At 38.8% G+C, this 16,111-nt stretch overlaps 1 protein-coding gene across 1 annotated transcript; it reads left to right on the top strand.

The window, feature by feature from the left end:
* Positions 1 to 670: 670 nt before the first annotated feature.
* Positions 671 to 15,801, top strand: smad3b (SMAD family member 3b). The gene is made up of 9 exons (XM_084734728.1): positions 671 to 1,089; positions 7,214 to 7,407; positions 7,521 to 7,655; positions 8,043 to 8,117; positions 8,215 to 8,265; positions 10,778 to 10,990; positions 11,106 to 11,243; positions 11,642 to 11,786; positions 13,991 to 15,801. Exons 1-9 carry the CDS (start codon positions 887 to 889, stop codon positions 14,112 to 14,114), a joined length of 1,278 nt encoding a protein of 425 aa, XP_084590854.1. The 5' UTR covers positions 671 to 886; the 3' UTR covers positions 14,115 to 15,801.
* Positions 15,802 to 16,111: the final 310 nt, after the last annotated feature.

The following is a 16,111-nucleotide window of genomic DNA, read 5'->3' as shown; positions in this document are numbered from 1 at the left end:
CTAAGGGTCTTCTATTCATGGACACAGTAAATGCAAAAGTTGGATCACTTTTCAGTGTTGACATATCTCTGATTACAACATTTTTTCCATTTCTTGCCTCTTGAGTCTGACGTATGACATTGATAACCCAACTGCACACTCCTGCTGGTTTAATTTGCACATCTTATCTTTATACTCCCACTCTACCTAACTGGGCACACTCATCTACTGTATATTGTATGTTAATCTATTTTGTATATTAGTTTAATGTCTTCTTGTGTATTCTCTATTTTGTGTATTCCATAGATATTCTATAGACATATACATATCTATCTATCTATCTATCTATCTATCTATCTATCTATCTATCTATCTATCAAGACATATTGCATCTTAATATGAATTAAAAACAAATGACCAAAGCTCAGTGCAATAATTTAGCTTATCATATATAATGTTTTATCACTGCATTTTAGTTTAGCTGTTTTACTGTTAAATTGTTTTACCCTTAGCCTACGTTAAAAATTAATTCTTGCATGTGTTTTTCTGTTGTAACAATGTTTAATTTAGTGGTGGTACTGTAATGTGTAGGAAAATAGCTGTCCTACACAGTAGCTTGATACAGGTGGAGGACAGACCAGCTGACTGAGGAGAAGCATGAGGAGGAGGGGCAAACAGTCCGGCTGGCGGTGGAGCTGCTCCTCTCCGACAGACGGCCAACTTGATCGGAGTGAACCTGCGACGCGAGCCGCCGCTACAGCTGCTGAGTCCCCCGGCAGCGACCAGCCTTGGAAATTAGCTGGCTAAGCTAACTAGCTGACTTCTCATAGAAGCTGTGCTGTTAGCAATTCTGGGCTGCAAAATTAAATCAGAGTACTGTGATAAATTGTTTAAGTTGCAATTTGAAATGTCTATATTACCGTTCACTCCTCCAATCGTGAAGAGGCTCCTTGGCTGGAAGAAGGGAGAGCAGAACGGGCAAGAGGAGAAATGGTGCGAAAAGGCTGTCAAAAGTCTGGTGAAGAAGTTGAAAAAGACGGGACAGTTGGACGAGTTGGAAAAAGCCATCACAACACAGAATGTCAACACGAAATGCATAACCATACCCAGGTAAGGATGCAAACGGGCTAGCTAACAAGCTGCCTCGTAGTTAGCTGTGCTAGCAAGCTAGGGTTGGTGACAGCTAACGTTATCTAAGTAGGTTAGCATGCTACTTAGCTTGAGCTAATATTAGATGCCTAGTGCTTTGCTCGTGAAGAAGTTTTATTTTATTTCTTTACTTGCCAGTGTCTAATTTGTCAAGTCAGTTACTAAATTTATCAATGAGGTAAAAAGTTAAATGGTATGCACTGAGTTGTGATTGCATTGACAGTTAGCTTTAGCTAGCTGTCTAAGAAGGTTGCATCTAGAAGGGAACCCCAGACCCGCGAAAAATCTCGCGAGAGTGACACTTATCACCCAAAGCTTTTCTTAATACTAACAAAGTGGTTTCTGTCTAAAAACCTACCCAGGTTATAACGGCTGCTATGGCACATTATAAACATAAACACGTAATTCACGATGCACTAACAAGAAAAGACCGGACATATCTCGCGTGTTTCGCAGATTAGGGGTTCCCTTCAAGACACGTCCAGGTAAAAACAATACTCCATCGCTAGGAACGTTAGCGTTAGAGCTAACATTAGCTTATCAGTGCAAACTCAACCCGCTTTCGACTTATTTCTTCGTGTAGTTGTGTGTAATTTGTTTGCATCATTCTGAAGTACTGATTCATGATAACTGGTATTAATTTCGGTTAATTTTACTGTAAAAAGACATGGAGCGCCTGTGCCTGTCAGCCCATACATTTAAGTCTGTTATGTCATTTTCCATCTGTACCACTAGCATACCTATGGTAACCTGTAAGTGCAGATGAACTGTAGGAATGTGCTGTACAGTAGTACTTAGTGTGCCTAAGCAAGTTTCACCTGCTGACTTCGTAGCTGTGGCACATGTAGCACTACATAAACAAGTATGTGCACAGTTCACACGTGTGACGAATAGGAGAAGGGGTGGTTTGGTGGAGCAGAGCACTGACTCACAGAGGATGTTTAGACTGGAGTGTGTGTACTCTGGGAAAGTTGGAATAAGGGCTTGGTTTGGGATTCCCCATATGGGATACCCATCTGTCCAACTGATCATAGCTTACTGACCTATGAGCTAGATTTTTTTTAGTGGTATGCAGGACTGTGCACACAAACACTTGTATTCACAGTTGTGAGAGTGAGTAAACAACAAATGTTTGTCAAATGTTTTCACTTGGTTGGATGTTGAACAAAAATATTGTGCAGCTGAATTTGTGTACTTGTGACTTTCTTCAGTCAGCAGCAACTCTGTAAATGAGACAACATCAGTAGTGAATCATTTTTTTTATGTATTTTGTCTTGGCCAGCTGTGAAAATGTAACCTTAAATAAAATGACGTAGATAAATTTGTTACCAAAAAATAAAATGATAACTCAATCAGGCATGTAGTGACATAACAACATAGAGTAGACTGTAAATACATAGCATACTTCAAGCTATTCAAACTGCTGTGAATGATTTCTGGTGTTGGAACTGGAGTTGTCCCAATACCAGCATTTAAATACAATACCAGTATTGAAAAAAGCATAGTTGATATCACTTTCGATTTCCTGGCATAAAAACTAAAGCCCTAGGCACTCAAAATAGCTATTTTTTCATTTTTTAAATTTATAGCCTGAACACAGTGCTAGCACAGAAAAAGTCACTGAACTGAGGTCTTTCTCTTTGGTTTTTATAGATTGGGTGCTGGATATTTTATCTCTTTAAAGACATAATATTAATACTTAGATGCTTGAGACAACCTGAGTTGTAAAGTTACTCTTTCCACCTTCTAGATTTTTTTGTTGCTTTACCCTTTGTTCCTAAATAACATAAATAAGGTAGATTGCTATACATCTCTGCTGGTAATAAGCAGTGTCAAAGAAGCCAGAGTACACCCCTTATTGATTTCTTAAATTGTTAAGCAACCTTTTATTTTTTTTTTCAAGGAATATTTAATCAGGCAGTTTGTAGGCCTAATTTCTAATAAAACTCTGTGTCCCTCATCGTGTTGTGTATACAAGTCTGAGCATGGGTGTTGACCTACACTAAAAACTTTTTCTCAGTTCTTGGGAATGTGCTCTGGGCTCTGGGGAGGGCGTGGGCCAATGTTTGCATTGTGGTTCAATCTCAGTGGGTCCTGCAGAGACTGTAGGTTTACAGAATAACAGCTGTCTTGCTATCTGTTGGGGATAGTGATAGTGATTCTGTACGTCAGTAGGTCCACTTTGCTATACTTTCATCTTCTCCTGTAATGTTACCTCAGGAGAGAGGGATTGTTGGCATTTAAAGGGGCCTGAAGTGCTGTCCTGTTGGTTGAATGGACTCAGCCAAAAGAAAATATTTGTTACTTAACTATCTACTATCTACTTTTTGTTTGTTTTTTGTTTGTTTTTTTTCAGTTGCCTGACTGAGCGAGTGGGTCAGAAATCTGCTTTCCCGAAATCAATTCTTATTTGCCCCTGTGCAAATTGTTTTATTGGCAGTTATTAAATAACAGTAAAACTAAAGTTGATTGTCATGTTTAATCTAGGGCAGCGGCATTCATAAAATATCAGAAAATAGTGAAAAATGTCCATCCCAGTTTTCCAAATGTCTTTTTACATGTCTTGTTTTGTAAGTCTAAAACCCAAAGATATTCAGTTTTATATGATAATAAGCAAATAAAAGTGGGAAATCTCCATATTTGAGAGGCTCAAAACAGCGTTTTCTGCCATTTTGCATGAATCGAATATCAGAAGAGTTTGACAGTTTAATTCTTTTTTACAACTTGCTGAGTCTGCTGAGTGAGTTGCCAGATTGTTGGGTCTTGATGGTAAAATAGAAACTTCAGTTAAATGTTTTCCACTGTTTTAATTCATTTCTACAGAATGTAATGAAGCATTTAGCCTGGAGCTTCCATAACTGCCTATTTTAATGTGTCGTACTGGATAATTTATTGACTTGAAATTATAGTGATGAATGAAAGTGATCTGCTTTTTGGTTGAAATGAATGAAAACAGTGTTGAGTTTGTTTGTCTTTTTTGGTGGGGGGTGTACTTTTACCCTTATGCAAAAGATGACAGTAGATAGGTGGCAAGAAATAAGGGAGAAAAAGAGTTTAATATGCAGCAAAGGTTTCTGGCTGGAAGCAAACTGGTGACATTGCAGTCAGAGTGTGTGGTATGTGCCTTAACTGCTTGGCTACCATTATCATTTTTCAAATGTTTTTTCTATGCAAGAACTGGAGAGTAAACATTTTTTTAACATCATTAAGTGGTTTCTCTCCCACTCAAGATTGTCACAGGGTAAGAGGTGCTGCCTTGGTGTAGAGATGTCTGCGAAACCCTGGCTGGCTGCTGTACAGTTGTTGTTTCTTCTGGTGGATTAGAGCATTGCCTCAGTCCAGCTGGGTGTCATAGTGGTCATCATGTCAGAGTGGCAAATCAGGGAGACAGGACATAGCCCAGGCCAATCTCAGCAGAGGCATAGGAATGCTGACCTCAGCTGACCCAGCAAATACAGCCTCTATGGAGAAGACGGTGCTGGAAGATGAGTGTTTTGTGGAGGTCATGGATGTAGTCTGGAAGCTTGAACTGAATTGTTGGAATAGCAGGAAGAGGTGGTGGTGCTCTGTGGTGTATTTGGAAGACGTTTCTACTTATTTAGGCATCAAATTGCCCAAACTTCACTGGAGCTGTGCGTTTGTCTTGGTCCCACTTCACATTTTTTGCTTGCTTGAAGTAGATAAGTATTTTATTTTTAAAATTCTGGTGAAAACCATGTCAAAACAGGTTGTTTATTCAAATCGGAATATTTCAAAGTTAAAGGGATAGTTCACCCAAATTAAAATTCAGTCATTATCTACTCACTCACTCCTAAAGCCCCAAAATGCTGTTCACTTGCACACACACACACACACACACACACACACACACATAGTTCAGCCAGTATGAACGCAGGTGAATGTGACTCTAAGCTAATGATCTACTGTGAAGATTTGGACTAAAAACATTGTGTAAATGGTGTCTTTCAAGTCAACAAGTCACTTAAATGTTTGGGAGATTCCGCAATGCTGTTTTTCTGTGAAAAAAACTAAACCTGACATTCAATTGGCATGAGAGTGAGTAGAGTTTTCATTTTTGGATGAACTATATCTCTAAGATGGTATTCATTGTTGGATTTGGCTTTTGATTACTACACAAATGTGGAGACATGTATACTTTTATGTCATGATCCATTAACCAGAGCTATCAGACTGAATATCAGCACATTGACACCAACACTAACCACACTACTGGGCCAGTGTCAACATCTGAACATGCAAATAATATAAAATTATGGTATATTATTTAAGATAAGATAGATTTTTGAGCTCCAAACCTGTGATTTAGGAGAGTTTGTTTCAGCTTGGAACATTTGGCCCGTACGTCTTACCGTGAATGAAATGTCAGTGGGAATTTGTTACTGCAGGTGTCTCGTCTTTGAGATGAGATGACCATGACTACTCATTGTAGTCTGTGTTCTTGATGGAAGGCCTCTGTTTGTTAGCAATATCAACTAGGTGCATCACTAAAAGAATAGGTGATGGCCTATTTTAATATTAGAGATTTACACCTTATATTTGATTCAATTCAGAGATCTGAGGCTCCTTTAGATCTGTATCACAGTGACAATGCCCTCTTACTCTTCCTGCTTTGTAACATGCCAAATAAATATGACAGAGATCTGCACTAAAATTTGAAATTCAGTTGCCATGCATCGCATTCCTTTGAGACTGAAATAACAAATAAGGTTAATTCTACTGCTTCCTTGAGATTTCTAAGTTTTGTCAAATGTTTGACATCTTTATCTGCCTGGAGTAAATAAATGGGCCATATGTAATTATTAGAAATCATTATATATGGGTTTGATGATGTAAGTTGCTTTGTCGGTCACCTTGAAACCAGCACCAGCTTGTTTACCTCAAAGCCCAAGTCCTCTGTGACATTCCTTGCAGGAGTCCAAGGCCATGGTAAAGAATGAGTACCATATGTTTCTTGTCTGACAGCTCAACAATGAGATGAACTGTTGTTGAGTTCAGCTGGAAGAAAAGCCCTGACCACACTGGATTCTGTGTGAGGGGGGCGATCCAGGATTGGTTATAATCTTTACTTTTTTTAGTCATTTGAGTTTCATGGCAATACACACAATAAGGTCCTATGCTTCACAAGTCCAAAAAAATTGTTGACATGAGGTTTCATAAATTTTTGTGCATATGTCAAGCAGTTCTCTTTCCATGCAGTCACTGCAGTTTTAGCTACTTCATCAATGGACTGTGTCACACCAGAATTTAAAACTCTCTTTAGACATATAGGAGTAACTTTTGCATTTCAACAACACCAATTTCCGTAGATTTTAGCCAACACTTGATCGAGATAAAGTGTATGTAAATTTCCATTGTCTCATACCAATCAGAATTAGTCTTCCATTTGCACTGCAGTTTGCAGTGATTCATTTATTGATCACAAACTTAGAAACAAAAAAGAAACAGTAACTCAACAAATGACTGAAAGAATCATGAAAATTGATTGTGGTCAAACACTTATTATAATGTGTGAATGAAAAAGAAAACTTTTTTCGACAATTATTATTATGTCATTAAGATGATTATTATGACAATGGAATGTATAATTTGGGACAGTTGTGGGACACTGAGAAAAAAAAAATTTTCAAGCCCTGTTTGTAGCTAGTCTGTTGTTCGTTGCTTATTCTGAAATGACAATTTTGTGTCTGCATTTTAGGGTGGTTCAGACAGCTGATGTTTACCTCACCAGTCCTGCTGCGTGGGAAGGGCTGAGGGAATGGTTGGCATAAAATACTGACTTTCATACTTGGAGTATTTTAATATAGAAAATGGAAAAAACAAACATTGTATAAAACAGTATTGGGAAAAAATGTATTTTGAACTGGTCTGACACCAGTCCAATGCTTTGGTGTTCTTCCCTAAATTAATGTTGATGTGTTGGGAACTGGGATAAAGCTCAAAGGTTGTACCTTGTAATTAAAAAACATGATTTCAGTGATAGTCAGGGCATCGAGCAAAGCCACACATTGAATGATTACATTTAATCTGCATGTATCACTACAGTGTTTTTGGTGGTGTCTTTCAGATCTTTAGATGGGCGTCTCCAGGTCTCCCACAGAAAAGGTCTTCCTCATGTCATCTACTGTCGCCTGTGGCGCTGGCCAGACCTGCAGTCCCACCATGAGCTGAGGGCTGTCGACCACTGTGAATTTGCCTTCCACACCAAGAAGGATGAAGTCTGCGTCAACCCCTACCACTACCAGAGGGTGGAGACACCCAGTGAGTGCAGTTAATTGCTGCATGATTCAAATTACTGTATTTAAAATAATGCTTTTACCATAGATTATACAGAACTGAACTGGTCCTTAATGAATGTATCTGCGTGTCTGCAGTTTTGCCTCCTGTCCTAGTGCCACGACATACAGATATCCCTGCCGAGTTTCCACCCTTGGATGACTACAGCCCATCCATCCCTGAGAACACCAACTTCCCCGCTGGCATTGAGCCCCAGAGTAACTATATTCCTGGTGAGAAAACTAGTGCAATTATTTTTGAGCACAAAACCTAAACGTCTGTAAACTCTTTTCTCATGATTGCTTATATAGCCTGTGCTTAATTTGGAGAGGACTGTTGAAAAATGGTTGCATCCCTGAATGCAGGTGGTTATTGTAAGAATTTGGGAAACAAAAGGGAAATTTACTGTAAGCAGAAAAACATTCCTTGGTAAATGCTGGTTGTATCGATATTTTTGGCTGTAAGCTTGAAGATTGGCTTAAAATTTACAGAAAGAAAACACTGTAAAGCAATCTTTAAGTCACAAAAACCTGTTTCAAGATTTAAAAACATGTCAGACGTTTGCTATACTGAGATCTGGAGCGAGCACTTCATCTTTGTCTGTTTTCTGTATGTGACAGAAACTCCCCCACCAGGGTATCTGAGTGAGGATGGTGAGACAAATGATCACCAGCTCAACCACAGCATGGACACAGGTGAGTCACGTGACAGTACACACAATTCAAGTGCATACTGTTCTAATTATGCCTTATCAGGATCTTGAACCAGTCCTCAATTACTGCTCTATTTTAGGTTCGCCCAGCCTGTCGCCCAATCCTGTGTCACCCGCAAACAGTAATCTTGGTAAGACAACCCAAAGGGGTCAGCTCTACTCACAGAGCATATCATTTGTTATGTGCACTTATCTTGTTGTTGTATTAAGGTATAGCACTACTTATACCATTGCGTTTCCCCAGCAAACTGGTATATGTAATCAGATTACATATATCAGTGATTGATTTCCTATTTTACCAATTTTTGTTCTTGTTTCTCTGTTTTCTGCTGTGTCCGAAATGACTCTCTTGACATTAAGATATTGGACATTTGGTTATTATCACTGACAGCTGTTAAGTCGCATTACTGTAATTTTCACTATAAATTGCAGTGCATTGCATTGCATTGTGGAATTGTTGTCAGAAGTTGGTGTCCATGGGAGCCCTACTAGCTCAGCTGGTAGAGAATGAGCCGGTTCTCTGTGGCAGCTGTTTGATTCCAGCATGTGGCCCTTTGCAGCATGATATCCCCCCACTTTCTTTCCACCTTCTTGTCACATCCTCAAATGTATTGTCTTAAAATGTTAACTACAAATACTACTTAATTCATTCAATTGTGGAAGTTCTGAGGACATTATGTAGTGAATATATAACATTAAAATAAAATGGCAGACAGTAAAAGTAGTGCATTGTATAATAAATAGGGTGATTTTGGACATAGTCATTGTTCTTCTACCCTGAAATTCTTCCTGAAGAAAGTTGATTGTAAAGTACGGTATATATTTCACCAAGTTGTACAAGAACTTTTAAAATCCTCACACATTTTAAAATTGTGTTTTATGAAGTACATAAAACTACATTACACTACTACACTAGAGAATAGGTGAAGTAAACTTAACAGAGATGGAGGCAAATATTTTTTAGAACTAGCCCCATGGGTCACCCAGCCGTTAAATTTGGTGGCCCAAATGTAAACTTAAGTAAAAAAAAAACACAATGTAGAAAATTTAATGTAATACAACTTAACATGGCCTTCCATAACTGTGACAATTGTGTGGTCCATTTTTGTCAAGAATTATGATGTGGTGTTTCTTAAGGGCATTGTTTCTGATGAAAAATTAGCTTTACTGTTGGCTAGTTGAGGAAACTGCAGTATTATGTACTTAGATGTATCATATTCTAGTCACTTGTGTCCCTGTTTTGTTTTTTCATAGACTACCTTTTGTGTTTGTGGTTCTTCTGTCAGGACTGCATTAACAGTTTGAGTGATATTAGTAAACCCAGAGTTTAGTAGCCCTGACATATCAGTAGGATGTTTGTGGAACTTTAACATGTTGGTGAAGGCTTGCAGTATGAGGATAAAACCTGGCGGCCATGGACATGGAATATTTGATGGCCACAGAGTATCTTGTTGAACCCTGTTGTATTGTAGGCTACGTAGCCTAGCAATCATCTAGTACTTTCAAACACGTCATTTATCCTTTTCTTCATTCAAGCTCTCAAACCCTGAGGCTACCGGCTTCATTGTATCCAATAGTATGTCAGCGTTCCTTCCACTATTAATTACATTTTTTCAAGTATCAAACTAGATTTAAATTCAGTTTGCACAGTTCCAGTTCTTAGGCAATTTATTTGATTTTGTATTGGGTTAGAAATACAAAAAACACACAAACAGCAAGCTTTTTAACTAAACCCCTAAAGCCTTAACTATTACTGTCATTATAATTAAACACTGTAGCATTACTTTAAAATGTCAAAGAAACATCTGCATCAGAGGTGTCAAGTTATACTGTCCTGTTATTGAAAATGATTGGATATCTGAGGTCGGAGCTGGGAATTCTCAGTGGGCAAGAAATAATTTAGAATTAATGTTGAGTTCATCTTGATGGCTCGGCTGGCTAAAACACACTGTATACCATGCGTGGTTAAGACAGTAGCAAGAGCTTACATCCAGGACCAGCTCGAGAGACCTTTTAATCTGAATCATCCTGTAACAATGGACCCATCCCCACCTGACTGTACCTGATGACCCGATGACTGTACATATATCAGTCAGAACAAGTCAAAACAGGTCAGTAACCCAAAAATAGCAATGGTGATGTTCGGATTAGAATAGCCTTGTAGGGGTGAGTGTGAGAGAGACACATGAGCAATATAGAGGAGCAGTGGACTTCGTCTGGACGGCGTAGCTTCAGGGCAGTAACAGAGTAACTATGGTATGAATGGAGTCTTTGTCTGTGGTCTGTCCTCGTCTGTGAAAACAGCGACAGAAAGCTCAAGGTAATGCAATTATAATAATATCCGGTTGCCAGGTTATTCTATATCTACATGGAAAGCCACCAGGAGGTCATTGTTAAAAACAATAAATAAATAAATACGTACGTCATGTCTTGGCCAGTCCTGGCTGGGGCCACGAGGGTCATGGGAAAGAACTCTTCAAAGGGAAACTTTATCAGTAGTGTGCATCTTCACAATCAAATGCTTGTTTGACCACAAAGCAGTTTACCTGTTCTCATGGACTTCTTAATTCGATTTTCATGGACCTAACTGGAGCTTGTATTCCTGTTAGTGTCTCTCATCTAACCCCGACCCTCTGCTTACAGACTTACAACCTGTGACGTACTGCGAGTCTGCCTTCTGGTGCTCTATCTCCTACTATGAGCTGAACCAGCGTGTAGGAGAGACCTTCCACGCCTCCCAGCCCTCCCTCACAGTAGATGGATTCACAGACCCCTCCAACTCTGAACGCTTCTGTCTGGGCTTGCTGTCCAACGTCAACCGCAACTCGGCAGTAGAGCTCACACGCAGACACATAGGTACTCATTCTATTTCAAAGGCACCCCATAAGCTCAGATCTAATTTGCCTTTTATATTTGCACTCAACATAATGAGCAGGTAGCTGTGTGCTGAGTGAAAATCTTCTCTCTCCAGGACGGGGCGTGAGGTTGTACTACATTGGGGGTGAGGTGTTTGCAGAGTGTCTCAGTGACAGTGCCATCTTTGTCCAGAGTCCAAACTGCAACCAGCGTTATGGCTGGCATCCTGCCACTGTCTGCAAAATACCTCCAGGTTAGCATGACGGGATGCACACAAGCACATGAATCCATTAGAGACAAAATGATCAAAGCATAACTGGCTTACAATGAAAAAAAAAGAAGAAGCAAAGAATGACAGTCGAGAACATTAAAGAACTGCAGCTAAATAAAATTTGATGTTGTATTTTTGGTTTTCTACAAACAGCAGCTTCATACATCAGTAATTCTTTGCTAGAAATATTCTCATACTTGCTAAGCTGAGGAAAGGCTGCTGTCACCATCAGTGGTTCCCCCATCATAAAAGTCATTATGACACGTTGCATCTAGTGTTTTACATCTATCCAAATAAGAACCAGTGCCATATGGGTAGCAGATTTTATTACCCAACCCTTATTGTCAGTGCTAGTATGCCTAATAATCTTTATTTTACAGGCTGCAACCTGAAGATCTTCAACAACCAAGAGTTTGCTGCTCTGCTCGCTCAGTCAGTTAACCAGGGCTTTGAGGCTGTCTACCAGCTCACCAGGATGTGCACCATTCGCATGAGTTTTGTCAAAGGTTGGGGAGCCGAGTACAGGTAAATAAATGTATTTCAAACAAATTAAGATGCTTAATACAAGTATATGAATGTTTACATGTTATTGACTTAATAAATGTGTATATATAACGATAATAGGCTTAAAAATGACAAGGAATGTAAGGCATTGGAAAGGTCAACCAGTAAATGTTCAGTTAATTCAGTGCCAGTATAAGTTGCTAAGACAAATAAAAAATATGTTGTTTGCTTGAGACGCCATATTAAAGCAATTTCAATCTAGGCCATTTCCAGTATAATAAAAGACAGGAGCATTTCTCAATTCAGTCAGAATTATTTCTTACCGGTATTTGTATAATTTTGTACTTGAGATTCTGCCAAAAAAAATTCAGTGTGTGTGTGTGTATAAAATTAACTGTTTAGCAGCAGTTTGCAACATATTCAGACAGATTCTAGACTTCAAATAATCTTTAACTGACTCAGGAAATGACTGTAGCCTCCTGTCACATAGCTTTTTTCTTTTCATCCCTCATACGGTCTTATATACTTGGATAAACTGTGTGTGGATGTTGAGGGATGCTGTCAGCTCTGAGTAATCCTCAGAGTGTGGGAGAGAAGGGGGCAGAGAATTTAAGGGCTGAAGTGGGTCCTCTGTGAACTTGTCCTTCTCTGCTCAGGGCTCCTCTCTTGGTAGACAACGTCATTCTGGAGACACAACAGCACATAAAGCCTAGACCAGACACACAGGGCTGCACTTTCTCACTTATTGTTTGTCACTTGTGTAAAAAGCCTATCCATAGTTAAGTGTTCAATTAGCTGTTTCTATTTCAGCTTCCAAAGGTGGGATAAAATGCCAGCTTTAACACACAGACCATATGCTATTGTCATTGTCCCTGACTGTTTAAAGTTTTCTGTCAACAACGGTTCTAAATGTATTCATTAGGTTTTATGGGTTTATCATCAATCACACATTTGGGACACAAATGTTTCATTAAGCTGTTTATGAAAAAAAGGCTTGATGTTTATGGTCAGGACAATTAAATTTGGTTTTGCTGCAGATGGTAGCAGACTTGGAAAGGAAAAAGGGGGTGATGGGGGAAGGGACAGCTCTGAGTTGGGAGGAGAGGGTTGAGTAACGGAGGAAGAATGCGGGGGACATGAAGTGAGAAGTGAACACATTTCAGACACCCTTTGCAAGGGGGATTCCCACTGGGCTTTGAGTCCTGCGTGTTAAATGTCTGGCACCAAACACCTTGGAGAAAAACATCTCTGATAGAAACTTGAATGACTTCAGGAATAGCCTGTACAGTTGGCTTCAGTGCTGGTGCTAATTTAACTGAGACAAGAAACACTTTGGCTCGACAGTGATTTAAAGGGACAGTTCTGATTATTTAATGTGGTGTTGTGTGAGGTATATATCAGTAGTGTATTACGTACAGTAGATGCTGGTTGGCACGTCCCCAGTTGAGAGAAGCAAGTAATATACTGCTGTGGCAAGGGCCAGCAACAAAAGGTATTTAGCCTCTTAAAAAAAAAAGAAGAAAAAAGATTAATATCAGTTGGAGAAAACACTCTATTTAGAATAATTTCACCACTTTACTTTGCCGTCAGACAGCCTTTTTCTGACAGGAAACTGCAGATAATTAAGCTAAATATCACTCTCTCCAAACCAACCAAACTCTGTGACAATGACTAACACAACATTACATGGCCGTAGTAACCAAGCAACTCTGGTGTTCTGAGAGGTAAAATTACCGATTTCACCCACGGAATGTGGTTGGTTTGGAGAGGCCAACATGACAACAACTTGCCCTCAAAAAATGCTGTCTGACAGAAAGGTAAGGCTGTCAAAATATTCAAAATATAGTGTACATGTAATTGCTATTGATTTCTTTAGGTGGACCTTTTTTAATTTGGCTAAATTACCTTCTGTTGCTGACCCTGTCCATGGCAGTACCTTGTTTCCCTTCTGTGTTGGTCCTCTCCGTTTCTCCAAACTGGGGACGTGCCAACCAGCATCTACTGTAGGTTGGTTATTTAGGTTATTCTGACTGAATATCTCCAAAACACTGCAGCTCACACAAAAACAACTTAAATTAATAAATAGCATTACCGGCCAAAGGAAAAATATGTATTTTTGATTCTGGGGTGAACTGTCCCTTTATATGTATGGTGTGATGTACTATGAAAAGCTATCAATAATGACAAACTATGTTTTCCCTCTCCCTCTCCTGTGCCCTGTGCAGACGTCAGACAGTGACCAGCACCCCCTGCTGGATAGAACTGCATCTCAATGGCCCTTTGCAGTGGCTGGACAAAGTCCTCACACAGATGGGATCTCCCAGCATCCACTGCTCCAGTGTATCGTAGGAGCAGCACATCTCCCAAAATCCTCCTTCCCATTCACACAGTTATACACAAACCACATAGGAAAACTCAAGTATCTCTCTGTGATGACATGGAAAGAGACACCATTCTTCAAATCAACAAATCACTCTTCTCCCTCGCTGTCTCTAATATTTCACCTCACACCTATAGCACTTTCCTTAGAACCATTTAGTGTTTCCATTTGATGGTTTATTTTAGGACTTATACATTGTTTTGTTATCATGTCACTGGGCAGCCACAGGGTATTTGCAATAGGTTTCAAAAGACTTACCACATTTTCTTCATTATTCTTTCAGATGTCATGTCTATGCTTAGTGTTGTATTTTTTAAAAGAAAGATTGATTGAAATGTTGAAGTTATGGTACAGTTTCAGCTTTGTCACCTTTTACATGTTTCAAAATATTTTTGATTCTATGAATTAGCTAAAATGATGAATACGCTATCATCACTGGTGTTTCAGTGTTCAAGTACCACTCTTTGTAATCGCTGAATTGGGAGGCTTATTTATCAATTGAACCACAAATTAACATTAAAAAGTAATCTAAGTAGTGATTAAATAGAATATATTTAATTCATATTTTAAGTACAAGGTACTTTGCCCATATTGATTTACCTGTATTAATGAAAGTGTCAATTATTTGATTGATCATGTAATTGGTATTTTATCTATTTTAAACAAAATGTAGACATTAGCACCATTGTTTCTTGAAAAGAACCCTTGTATGAAAACTATTTTGCTCAGTGAAAGAGACATTTTATAAGTTATTTTTGCATACTGTCCTGCATGGGAATATATTTTTTTTAATGCCTCAATATGATTGTATATAAATATTTATAGCTTGTGATTTCTTGTAGTCATGCATTGCTTGAAATAGTGGACCTGACTGACCTCTGGCATGAGTAGATTCACAAAAGGACTTTGCTTTAACGACCCAAAACTTTTAACAAGGGTCAACTGGTTCTTCTGTGTGACACATAAGATTACCATACCAGCTATTACTGTTAGTTCATTATAGGGACATGGAGTATGAAATACAGTATGAGTGATCATAAAGGACTGGTTGAAATAGGCACTGTGTGACTTGAGTGTGAACGGTACTCACTAGCGGCAACCATGGCTGTAGTTCATCCATTGATGGCATGTAGAGTGAAAACATAACTGCAGGTCTTTTCACGTATTACCAACTTTTAGACAATAGTACACTTTGCTCCTTGTGGGTACATAATGCACTTCCAACTTAGTGTGTTGATCAGTGTAAAGCTTTAGTTCTGGTGGTAGTTTGCTTGTCCAGTAAATACTGTATATTACATGTACATTGCTACAATATAAGGCATGTGTAATATGCTCGCTGTCCTTGGTCATTGTCTAAGAAGCCACCATGTTTATCCTGCACTTACTTACAGTACATAAGCACCATATAATCTGTTTAACAGGGTTACATGGTGCTAAACTGAAGTACTGTTAAAGTACTGTGTACTACAGTGCATTAGCTAGTTGGTAGATCTGTATCAGTACTTGTGTTCCTTAGATGTTCTTAGTTGGTGGTTTTCTGTTCCAAGTCTTATGTACATGTTTTTTTCATGTAGCCTAATATTTGTTCTCAAATGACCATTGTTTTGTTATCTGTGAAAATTTAATAAATTGCAACTGAGTAAAACAAATTCTAAACCAATTTTCTTTTTTTTAATCATGGCTTGTTAATACAAGGCTTCTGTGGGTTTTTCAGACTTTTTCAGACCATTGTGACTGTCATAATTCAATTTTTAAGACCTGTCAAAATTGTATTTAAGACATTATGAGGCCTAAAATTTAGATGATAAGATTTTAGACTTGGAGAAGTCCTGCAGAAACCCTGCAATACACAGTGAGAAGAAAAATAGAAACCCCTGTACATGAATGCACACCAACATTACTGCCGTGTAATAAATGCAACCATTGTGGCAACTTTTGAGGTTGAAGTTTGTGGTTATAAGTGGTA

The sequence above is a fragment of the Lutjanus erythropterus genome, chromosome 13 (genome assembly GCF_056507025.1).
Source record: "Lutjanus erythropterus isolate fLutEry1 chromosome 13, fLutEry1.hap2, whole genome shotgun sequence".
In the NCBI taxonomy this organism is placed as follows: Eukaryota; Metazoa; Chordata; class Actinopteri; order Lutjaniformes; family Lutjanidae; genus Lutjanus; species Lutjanus erythropterus.
Note: the sequence above shows the minus strand (reverse complement) of the source record. Positions and strands in the feature narration are given on the sequence as shown.